This window comes from Alosa alosa, chromosome 5, assembly GCF_017589495.1.
Source record: "Alosa alosa isolate M-15738 ecotype Scorff River chromosome 5, AALO_Geno_1.1, whole genome shotgun sequence".
NCBI lineage: Eukaryota > Metazoa > Chordata > Actinopteri > Clupeiformes > Clupeidae > Alosa > Alosa alosa.
Genome location: NC_063193.1, coordinates 34301031 through 34314748, shown reverse-complemented (window position 1 = coordinate 34314748; position 13718 = coordinate 34301031). Strand labels below are relative to the sequence as shown.

Genomic DNA, 13718 nt, shown 5'->3' with positions numbered 1-13718 from the left:
GAGCTATGCATGAATGTGATCAGTAGCGTGACGTGTTCAGGGTCCGCTTGGAATGGACAAATGTAGGCTACCTCGTTGTGTGTGTGAATCCACTATCTGCTGGATTTTAGGTAGATTTTTGTTCTGGGACATGATTTGAGGTTTGGCAGCATGTGTTCAGGATTTTTAAGTGTCTACTGCACATTATTTCATTTCTTTGTTTTCATTTTAAATCCCCCATGTCAGCTCAGAAAGACGTATTACTTTTACATAGTTCACCTCTTGCAACTACAGCCTTTAAACTGTTGCTTAGCTATAACTAAATTAGTTTGTCAATTTATTTTTTCACATTAACCTCCACACTCCTTATTTTTAAATAAGACAATTCAGTAAAATCTGATTGAATTAATTAAGTAGGCCTACAGAATACATGTAGCCTAATTGATGCATTCAAGTTCCGAGATGCCTTCCCCGGGCAGCTTAGTTGTTAATTTGATTAAGGTGTTAATGACGTGAGCTCGAGTCCTGTGGCATGCGCAGTCCATTGACCCAAACATTGTTTATTTGACCGGCTGGAGTAGCCTAGTCCAGCGCGGCACACACCCCTGTCATCGGATCTGCATTTGGATTCGCTGCTACAAGAGCATACAGTAAACCTGTCAAAGCCACTGTCTAGTGAAATCTTTCCCGATCACTATGTGATGAATTTAAAAACGTGGGATTTGCGCGCTGTAGGCTACGTCTGATCCCAGCCCACGTGTTGGGGAGCCGTTGAGTGAGTGAAGTGTCAGCTTTGACAAGTTGCCAACACAAGGATATGGAGAATCTACTGCCCTACCTGTCAAAAAGCCATCACCAGGGATGGATGAGGGTCATTGGTAAGCTGATTCAGCGCCTTCCAAGTTCCCACTCAACAATCTATAGGCTATTTAAAGCAACGCCAAGATTATCTGGTTCACGTTAATGTCTACTCATGATTTACCTCAGTTTTTTTGTTGCATACTTGTAAATTATTTAGTATAAAATAACAGAATATAGATTAGCTGTTTAGTTGAGCAATTGATCTTTGAACATTAACTATGTGAGTGACATTGGTGTGATCAGATTTTCTGTGGTCGATTTGATACATTAGCTTACATCTAACACATTTTTAAGAAGTCTGTATTTTCCTTAAAACATTAAAGTATTTGATATGGTTGTGATTACAGTATTTGGGCATTTTGGTTTAATCTTACATTCTGTTGTGTTGTGATGTGGAGTGAAAGGATTCAAGCCACTTAGGTGCTAAATCAATCGTAACCTAGTTGGCAGGTAAACCACATTACTTTATCGTACCACGGCCTAGCCTACTAACGTTAACAGTGGCTAAAATTAGCATAAGTTATGCGGTCAAGATGAAAGCTTGTTTAAGCTAATTTAGAAAGTGATTAATTAATAGTCACGTGCATTGCCTGACCATAGGTTATTTCACGTTTGTAGACATTAATTTGAGCAAATGTCATTTAAGAAATCACATGTTTCCTAACCATGCGGCACGTAACGTTAACGTTAACGGTCGGCAGCTGTGTGAGAGGGAAAAGTTGGACAGGCATGATGAATATGGCCTGTGTGAGCGGGCGCGGTATGAGTGACGTTTGTCTGATTAAATTATCCTCTTGATTAAATTAGTCCGGTTCCGTGATTCATGCCACAGAGAGGATGTTGTATATTGTGCCTGGCCTTGCCCAAAGTTAGGTAAGTCAACCCTGGGGCATTGGTGAGGTTGGCAAAGCTTGTCTGCATTCTGAATCATTCTGCCAGTATTGTCCATTGGTAGGCAAAGCCCTGTTGAACATTGGCCAATCAAAACGTATCTGGATCATGGCCATAATAATGCATATAGATAGGTAGTGTTAGTTCAGAATGTCACTGTCAGGGGTGTAGTGGTTAAATAAGAGGTGCACCCATGGGTAAACTATGAATTCTGTGATCACGATAAGGTGGACTGCGCCATGCGGTATCGGATTTAATAAAAAAGACATTCAGAACCTGTTTGATGATGGTGGAGGGTGTAGTTTAAATAAAAAATGGGTAAACATGATCAGAACCTGTTTGACATTGAACCTGTTTGATGATGGTGGAGGTTATTGTCCAATGTTTATAACAATACCAGTGGTATTAAATGGTTTCTAGAGTGTTGATGAGTGTACATAGTGTGTTGCATGTTAAAAGTTGCAATTGGTGAATAAACTCTTTTGAGAGGTGGCTAAACTCTAATAAGAGGTGGATAAACTCTATTTCTGAAATTTCAGAGGTGGGTAAACTGCGTTTACTTGCGTTTAGCCTCCACTACATCCCTGGTCACTGTTGACACACCATATGTGAACTGCCAGTGGCATATATTGCAAATGTGTGTGTGTCTCTCTCTCTCTGTGTGTGTTCCACAGACATGAAGAGCTCGTCAGTCCACTGGATTTCATGTGGTCAGCCCTTCAATGAGCCAATCACATGGAAGCTGAAGTTCTGCATCGCCACAGCCTTCCAACTGGTCATGCTGGACCAAGATGAGGTACACACACACACACACACACACACACACACACACACTGGGATGCCCTCTGCAGCTAAAAGCCCAAGGAACCCTATGGTTTTGTGAATACTACATTTAATTTCTGCTAAATGCCAGAGACCCTTGTAATGTCTGTACTGTAGCTTTGCTCCACTTGACATGCCCAGAACTTTCATTTTCCATTCCTAATTATCTCAACCCCCAGATGGGGTTCCCACATCCAACACTAGGTAGCAGCAGAGGGCAAGATGTGTGTGTGTGTGTGTGTGTGTAAGACCCTGGAGCCTCAGTGAGAGTTTAGAGTGACAGTTTTTACAGTTTGTACAGTTTACAGTGGCAATAAAGTCTGAGTATAGCATCATAGGTGTTATCACACTATCTGGAAAAGAGACCTCCAGAGCAGATGCCCATGCTGCATTCAGTTTAGAACTTGCACAATGGACTCTGACTAACAACATATGTAGAGATTTGCGCAAAAAAAAAAGTTTCCTCCGTGGGTTCATGTCTTTAAAGCTAACGGCACCTGCTGTGACATCAGCAAACTGCCTCCTCATCAGCTCCCTGACTCTGCATGTTTAGAGTTGAGAGTAAAGGCGACAGGACAGGACAGTCCTGCTGAGTAAAGACAACAGGACAGGACAATCCTGCTGAGTAAAGATGACAGGACAGGACAGTACAGACCTGCTGAGTAAAGACGACAGGACAGGCCTGCTGAGTAAAGACGACAGAACAGGGCAGGGCAGGACAGACCTGCTGAGTAAAGACAACAGGACAGGACAATCCTGCTGAGTAAAGACGACAGGACAGGACAGGACAGACCTGCTGAGTAAAGACGACAGGACAGGACAGGGGCCTCATTTATCAAAGTGTTGCGTAGAAACCATCCTTCATTTGATGTTAGATCATTTCTGAAATGATCGTATGTGTGATTCAGAGAAACGAGCGTGCGACAAAAAACGCGTCATCGCGCCACCCTTCCAGATGTGCCCATTATAAATCACAAATGAACGTCAACTTGTGCGCAGCCGGATGGTTTTAGGTCTCCGCCTTGTAAACACCCCCTCATCAAGATCATTAGCCTATGGAAAATTATTTATTGAAAACATTGTATAGCCTATGCCATCTGATGTTAGCCTATATGCGTCAGTTCGAATAGCTAATTATGTTTTTTTCCAGCAATAAAGCTTTCTGGAAAGAGATGGTATGCATCCATGTCCATTGTCCTCTGCTCGCTTTCATTCCTTTTGCTTGCAGTAATGTGAATAAGCAACATTTAGTAGCCTATGTTTAGGCCTACTTTGTAGAAAAAATTGGGTAGGCCTACTTTATGAAGGAAAGACCTCTAGGCCTACAGCATAATCCTGTACGTTATGGTAGAGTAGGCTACTGTACGTTTCCAATATGATCCAGGGTAATATGCTGATTTAGCCTACAAAACAGAGGACTAAATTATAAGCGTGATATGTCATGTAGGCTTAACGTTTCTTTTAGGATAGGCTATGTTTTTTGCTGAAAAAGTAGCCTAGTTCGCCGGTCATTATTCATTCATTCTGCATATCTTTGCGATCGTTTTCTTTCAATAATGTCCAATGGCTTAAACATTTTCCTTTATTGTTTGCTTTAGGCCTACCTTTATATATTAGCCTACATTATCCAACTCACGTATTGTCATCTGATCTTGGGCACTGCCAGTCAAAAAAAGCAAACAGGTGCGTGCTCTGCACCTCTTTACGCAACTCCCCCGCAACAATAAATGAAGATGCCCTGCTTTCAGAGGAGAACTCCCGTCCCTTGGTTGTGTAGGCTGTATATGATATAAAATATCTATAGCCTACATTGTATAGCTTACATTCAAATATTACCTTTCTGTTACGGAGCTGGGAATAGGCCTATGAGCGCAAATTAGGATGTAGCGGAGGTTAAATGCGAGTAAACAGCAGTTTACCCACCTCTTACTAGAGTTTATCAACCTCTCAAAAGAGTTTATTCACTTTTAACATTCAAAACTGTATTATCCAATACTATCCTATATTCCTGAGCTTTCTTTGCCAGTGATGCAGTGTTGGTGGTCCAGGAGAGGTCTTCACTGATGTGCACCCCCAGGAATTTGGTGCTGCTCACTCTCTCCTCCACAGCACCGTCGATGGTCAGTGGCAGGTGTTGGGTGTGACCTCTCCGGAAGTCAACAACAATCTCCTTGGTCTTGCTGACGTTCAGCAGGAGGTTGTTTTCCCTGCACCACGTGGTCAGAAGGTCGACCTCCAACCTGTATTGAGTCTTGGTGATGAGACCCACCAGAGTTGTGTCGTCAGCAAATTTTACTATGTGGTTGTTGCTGTAGGTTGCAGTGCAGTCATGCGTCAGCAGGGTGAAGAGCAGCGGACTGAGCACGCAGCCTTGGGGGGCCCCCGTGCTCAGTGTGATGCTGCTTGAGATATTGTTGCCAACACGTACTACTTGAGGCCTCTGACAGAGGAAGTCCAATAGCCAGTTGCAGAGATAGGTACTGAGTCCCAGTTTGTCAAGTTTGCAGATGAGTTGTTGTGGTATTATGGTGTTGAATGCAGAACTGAAGTCTATAAACAGCAATCTCACATGAGTCTCTTTTTTCCAGGTGGGTGAGGGCTGGGTGGAGGGCAGAGCAGATTGCATCCTCTGTGGACCGTTTGGCTCGGTATGCAAACTGGAAGGGGTCCAGGGTGGGGGGAGAATGGATTTGATGTGTGACATGACAAGCCGCTCAAAGCACTTCATGATGATGGGTGTCAGTGCCACGGGCGTAATCATTGAAGCAGGATGGAGCAGTTTTCTTCGGCACAGGTATGATGGTGGCAGCTTTGAAACATAATGGGACGATGGCTTGCTTCAGGGAAGTGTTAAAGATGTCTGTGAAGACATCCTTAAGCTCCTCAGCGCAGTCCTTCAGCGCACGACCTGGGATGTTGTCTGGGCCTGCTGCCTTACGGGTGTTGATAGCAGCAAGTGTCCTCTTCACGCTGTCGGCAGAGAGGCACAGGGGCTGCTCGTGTGGAGGGGGAGGGGTCTTCTGTGGGCAAGTGCTGTTTTGTGCTTCAAAGCGAGCAAAGAAGCGGTTCAGATTGTTGAGCAGAGGGATGTTGCTCTCATAGCTCTGTGGCGCGGGCTTGTAGTCCGTGATGGCCTGAATGCCCTGCCATAGGCTTTGTGCGTTCCTGCTGTCTTTGAAGTGGGTGGTTATCTTGTGAGTGTATTCCTTTTTTGCTTCCTTGATGCCACGGGACAGGTTGGCTCTTGCTGTTCTCATGCCAGCTTCATCCCCAGCTCTGTAGGCTTTGTCTCTGGCCCTCAGCAGCCTGAGGACATCCCCTGTCAGCCATGGCTTCCAGTTAGCCCGAGTGATGATGTCTTTTGTGTGGGTCACATCATCAATGCACTTGTAAGAGGTTACAGTGTCTGTATACTCCTCTATGTCTGTCTGGTTGTTGTAAGTGGCTGCCTGCTTAAACATTTCCCAGTCTGTTGTGTCAAAGCAATCTTGAAGAGCATCAGAGGCTCCCTCAGGCCACACTTTTACCTGCTTGCGAACCAGTTTGTTTGCGTTCACTTTTTGTCTGTATGCGGGCATTAGCATAACAGTGATATGGTCAGAAAGTCCAATGTGGGGGAGGGGGGTGGCTTTGTATGCTCCTTTGTGTGTAGTGTAGACCATAGTTCTCATTAGCAGTTTTATGCCAAACCATGAAACATTAAGCTGCGCCCAAAAACGTCTTTAAACTTTAAAAATCTTATGATATTGATCATGCATATGGCAAAGAAAGACATGTGATCGTTGGTCTTGGAATTTTGAAAATGCATTGCACTTAGACCTCAGATTACTTGCAGTACCCCGGCATTACCACAAGGAAATGGTCGTACGTCAAGTATGAACCTGACGTGGAGATAAGCACTTTTCCACATCAAAGACGGTTTTTATAAATCTGAGCGTTTGCATGGATTTGAGCGTACGCAAATCTGTGCGTAAGAACGCTTTATAAATGAGGCCCCTGGACTGCTGAGTAAAGACAACAGGACAGGACAGGACTGCTGAGTAAAGACAACCAGGACAGGACAGACCTGCTGAGTAAAGACAACAGGACAGGACAGACCTGCTGAGTAAAGACGACAGGACAGGACAGGACTGCTGAGTAAAGACGACAGGACAGGACAGAACAGAACAGGACAGACCTGCTGAGTAAAGACAACCAGGACAGGACAGACCTGCTGAGTAAAGACGACAGGACAGGGCAGGTCAGGACAGACCTGCTGAGTAAAGACAACAGGACAGGACAGACCTGCTGAGTAAAGACGACAAGACAGGGCAGGACAGACCTGCTGAGTAAAGACAACCAGGACAGGACAGGACAGGCCTGCTGAGTAAAGACGACAGGACAGGGCAGGGCAGGACAGACCTGCTGAGTAAAGACAACCAGGACAGGACAGTACAGACCTGCTGAGTAAAGACGACAGGACAGGACAGGACAGGCCTGCTGAGTAAAGGCCGTTTTTTTCAGAATCAGTTCTATAAACAGGGCTATTGATGTCTGCACCAAACTACTCAAACCTTCGTTTACTCCAGATTCTGTATTTAGAAAAGACAACATGGTGGGGCAGGTACATAGATGATATTTTTCTCACATGGTTGTGTTCAGAGACAGAGTTTCTATAGTTTCTTTCATATTGAGGTAACACTAGCAGCAATCTGAAGCTAAGTCTAGAGTTTTCCTTAACAGTTCCACTCCCTCAATCTTAATCTTAAAATCTCTTAGGACCACACTGGTCTACACACCTCCATCTTTAGAAAACCTACTGACCGTAACACCACACTGAGGGCAGATAGTTTCCGTCCACCTTGGTTACAGTTTTTTACAACTGTGTGTGTGTTTGTGTGTGTGTGTGTGTGTGTGTGTGTGTGTGTGTGTGTGTGTGTGTGTTGTGTATGTATTCATAGGTCTATAGAAAAATATATTGAGCTAATGGTAACTTGGGGAGACACAAAAATATAGTAAATACAAGTTTTACTGTACATAAAGTCAACTTTTTGTAGAACATTCCTTTCAAAGTATCTGACCTAAGGAGCTAGGCTAGCATGCAGCAGCCAGAAAAGTTGTGGGTTCAATTATTGGCTTCCACCATTGTGCATTTGAGCAAGGCACTTAACCCCAAACTCCTCCAGGGACAATAGACTTTGTAATATAATTTAAATATACAAGTCACTTTGGATAATAGTGCTAAATTAATAAATGTAAATGTAGGTCTGGGAAGTCAGGGAAGATACTGTATGTAGGTCTAGTAATGAAATACTGTTTTCCAGATGTGCAAAATTATGGAAAGTCTGGAGGTTTTGCTCAATGTAATACATTTGCAAAAAAGTCTATAATACTAAAAATAGACACTTGTTTTATAAAACCATGTAACTATTTACCATTAAAAATAGACCTTAAATGTGGTTATTTGTAACATGCTATTGTTTTTAAAGCCAAATTGCTATAATTTAAAGACCGGTTGTAATAGCTAAGTGGGAATTTATACTTGAAAGGCAAATGTCATCGAAGACGTCATTGAAGGAATGCATCATGGTCTGAAACATTCATTAACAATGTAACCATTCAAAGATACAGTTAGAACGGTGAAAACAAGAACATATTAACAACAAGAACATTATTTAACAGTTGTTTAGTTGAGGCATAACTTGGATGATTATAACAACGCATAACCAGAGCCGGACAGTAACGGAGTACATTTACTTGAGTACAATTTTGAGGGATCTGTACTTTACTCAAGTATCATTTTTGGGGAGTACTCATGACTTTGCTCAAGTACATTTGAGATTGTACTCTTTACTTCACTACATTTCTATCCATAACTGTGAGTACCCGTTACTTCTTCTAAAAAAAAGGAAAAAAGAAAAATCTCGGAAACCCTCAATTTGTTGTTTCCCTCTCAAACCTATCAGCTATCACCTTCAGCTTTCCGCCAAAGTCAACTTCATGGTCAGATTTAGATAAGAGACGAAACCATGGATGAAACAATGCATGAAGACGCAGCAGGTCCATCCCGGGAATGGGCCAACCATGCAATATTTAGAAAATGTAGGCTTACTCTTGTACTCTTGATACTCAAGTACTTTTAAAAACAAGTACTTCAGTACTTTTACTTAAGTAGACATTTGACTGTTGTACTTTTACTTGTACTTGAGTAAAATTTAGCAAAGGGTATCTGTACTTTTACTCAAGTAATTAAGCTGTGTACTCTGTCCGCCTCTGCGCATAACTATCCGAAAATGTTTTATCACCAAATCCCTGAACTGTCCACGTTTGTGACAGACCAGTGCTAACGTTACCAGTTAGTCATGAGTAGGCTATTTGTCATACTACGTAGCATTCAGTAGCCCACACTAGCCTTACCATCCTTCATTTTTTGAACTGGTCTTCCTGCTTTGATCCTAACCTTTGCACTGCATTTGAATGTATAAAGATGGACATTGTCTCTGCTCTGTTTATTCGGGGGCAAAAAAACAAGTTCAACACAATATTCTTAGTTGTATGACTGCAGATAACGTTCTTGCTTGCAGAGAAGCTAGCTGCTCATTAGTTCACCGTTGCCGCTAAAACAGCACCCCCTATCGCAATTGAAAATTACTGTACGGAGGAGCTACCTCCCTTGGTCATTGAAAACAACGTGTTTCACGAGCCACTGGGGTCCGAGGCCTTTATAATGGACTTCAATGAGGGGCTTGAGGAGGAAGCTCCTCCATACAGTAATTTTCAATTGCGATAGGGGGTGCTGTTGGCATTTTGACCTAAGGGAACGATTTTGTTCATTCAAAGTGTTCAAATAGTAATAACAGTAATTTATCAGATTAGTAATTCACTTTAGACATTTTTAGGGAGGGTGTTCCTCCCTTTCCTCAAATGAAGGAGCCTCCTCTGCTGTCCACTCACCTCATTCACCTTCCACTCACCTGTCCACTCACCCGTACTCTCACTTGTCCACTCACCTCATTCACCTGTCCTCTCACTTGTCCACTCACCTCATTCACCTTCCACTCACCTGTCCACTCACCTGTCCTCTCACTTATCCACTCACCTCATTCGCCTGCCTGCTGTCCATCTTGTTCCCTCAGCTCCACCCACTGCTACAGCAGGAGCGGCGTGCAGAGTCCTGCACCGTGTGGCTACTACACCGCACCCACCACACCCACCGCACCCGGAGCATCCCAGAGGGGGAGCAGACGCCCCCGGCCCAGCACAACCAGAACCAGCACCTGAACCAGCACCAGAACCAGCACCAGAACCAGAACCAGCACCTGAACCAGCAGAGCACCCCCGGTGAGTGTGTTGACCGCGTGTGTTGACCTCAGTGTAATCTGCGTTTTGTTGACCTCTGCATTGTGTTGACCGCGTGGATCAGCCCTGCACTCACCCGGACTCGAACCCACAACTTGCAGCAACTCTGGGTTTGGAGACTAACTGGCTAACTGACTGACTGGCTAACTGAATAACTGACTGACTGGATAGCAGACTAACTGGTTAACTGACTGACTGGCTAACTGACTGACTGGCTAACTGACTGACTGGATAGCAGACTAACTGGTTAACTGACTGACTGGCTAACTGACTGACTGGATAGCAGGCTAACTGGTTAACTGACTGACTGGCTAACTGACTGACTGGCTAATTGACTGACTGATTTTAACTGACTGACTGGTCAACTGACTGACAGGCTAATTGACTGACTGGTTTTAACTGACTAACTGGTCAGCTGACTGCCTGGCTAACCGACTCGCTAACTGAATGCGTGTTTGTTCATTTTACTTGGCTGGCTGACTGTTTGGCTGTCTGACTGTTTGACTGTCTGGCTTGTAGCGTGTTGTTTTGGTTGTTAGGATGGAGGTTTTTTCCACCCTCCATGTTCTCCTGCCAGAGCTAGCGGCTGAACTCCGCTGCGGTCTCGGAGGAAGGAGGCTCCGTCCTGACTCAGAGCTGGAATGCCACTCGGAGAAATCGATTACAGCGAAGTTGCAGTCGTGTCAGGAAGTTGTATCGTAGGCTCACACACTAGCCCTAAATCGGACACTTTTTCTCAGGCTCCAACTCCCAAGTGGGCTCAGCGGTTGACATCAGGCTCCATCCTCTCTGTAAACAGGATTGTTTTTGTAAACTTTCCGTAAACAAGACTTATTGTCCTGCAAACCACATACACATGCACCCCAATAAAATCCAGTTTAAATGGTACTTCAGTACTCACTCAAGCAGTACTTCACTGTTTACAGGGCACTGTGTGTGTGTGTGTGTGTGTGTGTGTGTGTGAGAGAGTGAGAGAGAGACTGAAACTCCTTGAAAAGATCTGAACTTGGCAGTTTCCCCCTCTCCTCTCTTCTCCTCTCCTCTCTTCTCCTCTCCTCTCAGCTTCTATTTTGGTAGTGCTTGCTCTGAAAGCTGTGTGTGTGTGTGTGTGTGTGTACATGTGTGGGGTGTGTTTTGTGTGTGTGTGTGTGTGTGTGTGTACATGTGGGTGGTGCTCTGTCATTTTCTCTGGGTGGCATAATCACAGGGTCCCTGTGAGGCAGTGTTTGTTTCCAGGCACTAATAAGCTTTGTGCTTGCAGCTCCGTTATAATGTGTGTATGTGTGTGTGTGTGGTGTGTGCTCGCAGCTTGGTTATAGTTAGAATAACTTGTTGTGTTATTCTGTGCCCTCTAAGGGCCTGGGGTTGGGAGGAGCTTGACCCAGACTGCCCACACGAAGCAGACCAAACACAGGCTGACCTTCTCAAGCTGATCACGCACACTGACACACGTTACCTCATGGGTTATAAAGTGTGTGTGTGTGGGAGGAAGGTTTCACAGGATGTTGTATATTTTGCACTGCGGAGATTGTCACGAAGACAGGCAGTAATCCCCTTATCATTACTTACACACACAAACACACACACACACGCCTTTCCAGACACAGCATCAGACTATTGCTGAGTCAGGAAAGATCAGGCATGTGCTTAAATCCCCTCTTGCGCGCACACACACACACACACACACACACACACACAGAGGGATACACGCCAGCACCTGAACACATACATCATTATCTCAAACATTACCACATACAAAATGAGTTATGCATTTGAACACGTACACACTCACACGCGTGCACGCAAAATAACTCACAAGTACATCAAAACACACACACCCTATAGGGCCCAACTGTGTTTGTCGCCAAGAGCACACACACACCAGCACAGCCACGCATGCCAAGCCAAAGCCCAGGTTTAGAACCGCGCCTGAACAGAACAGCAACAACTAGAGGTGTGTCTGGAACAGTGCACTCTCTAAATGCACCAGAACTTAGTGAAAAGATAAAAACGCCCGGTCCAGCCCGGTCCAGCCCGGTCCAGCCCGGTCCAGCCCGGTCCAGCCCGGTCCAGAAGAGGGTTGGGAGCGACTGGCTCCAGCTCCGCTCAGCTCCGCTCTACTCTAGCTCTCTAGCCAAAGCTGACGAGGCAGCAACATTCTCCTCTCTCCCTTCTCCCTTTCCCTCTCCTCCTCCCTCTCCCTCCCTCCCTCCTCCCTCCCTCCCTCCTCCCTCTCCTCCCTCCCTCCTCTCTCCCTCCCTCCCTCCCCTGTCTCTCTCCCTCACATTCACTCCCACTCTCTCTCCTCCATCTCTCTCGTTCTCTCTCTCTCACTCTGTCACGCTCCCGTTTTCTCTCCCTCGCTCCCTCTCTCTCTCCCTCCCTCTCTCTCTCCCTCCCTCTCTCTCTCCCTCAGTCTCTCTGTGCTGGCTAAAAGGGAGCATGTCTAACTCTCTGCTGTGAAGTTATGGAGTTGGAGCATTCCGCCGAGGAGGCCATCCACCATGGTAAGGACCGCTTGGGCTTCCCTTCTCACTCTCCCACCACACACACACACACACACTCCTCCCGTCACACACAAACACTCCTCCCGACACACACACACACACACTCCTCCCGACACACACTCGCTAAAGAGGGGGAGAGTGTGTGAGAGTACCGGAGAGGAAAAGTCTGAGTGAGCGAACTGTTGGGAGTGTGTGTGTGTGTGTGTGTGTGTGTGTCTGTGTGTGTGTGTGTGTGTGTGTGTGTGTGTGTGTGTGTGTCTGTGTGTGTGTGTGTTGGGAGCTGTTGGTAGTGTGAGTGTGTGTGTGTGTGTGTGTTGGGAGCTGTTGGGAGTGTGTCTGTGTGTGTGTGTGTTGGTAGTGTGTCTGTGTGTGTGTGTTGTGGGAGCTGTTGGGAGTGTGTGTGTGTGTGTGTGTGTGTGTTGGGAGCTGTTGGTTGTGTGAGTGTGTGTGTGAGTGTGTTGGGAGCTGTTGGTAGTGTGTCTGTGTGTGTGTGTTGGGAGCTGTTGGTTGTGTGAGTGTATGTGTGAGTGTGTTGGGAGCTGTTGGGAGTGTGAGTGTCTGTGTGTGTGTGTTGGGAACTGTTGGTAGTGTGTCTGTGTGAGTGTGTGTTGGGAGCTGTTGGGAGTGTCTGTGTGTGTGTGTTGGGAGCTGTTGGTAGTGTGTCTGTGTGTGTGTGTGTTGGGAGCTGTTGGTAGTGTGTCTGTGTGTGTGTGTTTGGTAGTGTGTGTGTGTGTGTTGGGAGCTGTTGGGAGTGTGTGTGTGTGTGTGTGTTGGGAGCTGTTGGGAGTGTGTGTGTGTGTGTGTGTGTGTTTGGGAGCTGTTGGGAGTGTGTCTGTGTGTGTGTGTTGGGGAGCTGTTGGTAGTGTGTGTGTGTGTGTGTGTGTGTGTTGGAGCTGTTGGTAGTGTGTCTGTGTGTGTGTGTGTGTGTTGGTAGTGTGTGTGTGTGTGTTGGGAGCTGTGGGAGTGTGTGTGTGTGTGTGTTGGGAGCTGTTGGTAGTGTGTCTGTGTGTGTGTGTGTTGGGAGTGTGTGTGTGTGTTGGGTGTGTTGTGTGTGTGTGTGTGTTGGGAGCTGTTGGTAGTGTGTCTGTGTGTGTGTGTTGGTAGTGTGTGTGTGTGTGTTGGGAGCTGTTGGGAGTGTGTCTGTGTGTGTGTGTTGGTAGTGTGTCTGTGTGTGTGTGTGTTGGGAGCTGTTGGTAGTGTGTATGTGTGTGTGTGTTGGGAGCTGTTGGTAGTGTGTCTGTGTGTGTGTTGGTGGGAGCTGTTGTTAGTGTGTGTGTGTGTGTGTGTTGGGAGCTGTTGGTTGTGTGAGTGTATGTGTGA

At 45.7% G+C, this 13718-nt stretch overlaps 1 protein-coding gene across 1 annotated transcript in view; it reads left to right on the top strand.

Annotated features, from left to right (window-relative positions):
• Positions 1-594: 594 nt before the first annotated feature.
• dab2ipa (DAB2 interacting protein a) overlaps positions 595-13718 on the top strand; it is a 174470-nt gene continuing 161346 nt past the window's right edge. The window contains 3 exon segments of the mRNA XM_048244607.1: positions 595-857; positions 2406-2527; positions 9669-9873. Of these exon segments, the coding sequence (XP_048100564.1) occupies positions 797-857; positions 2406-2527; positions 9669-9873 (388 nt within the window). The 5' untranslated portion in view covers positions 595-796.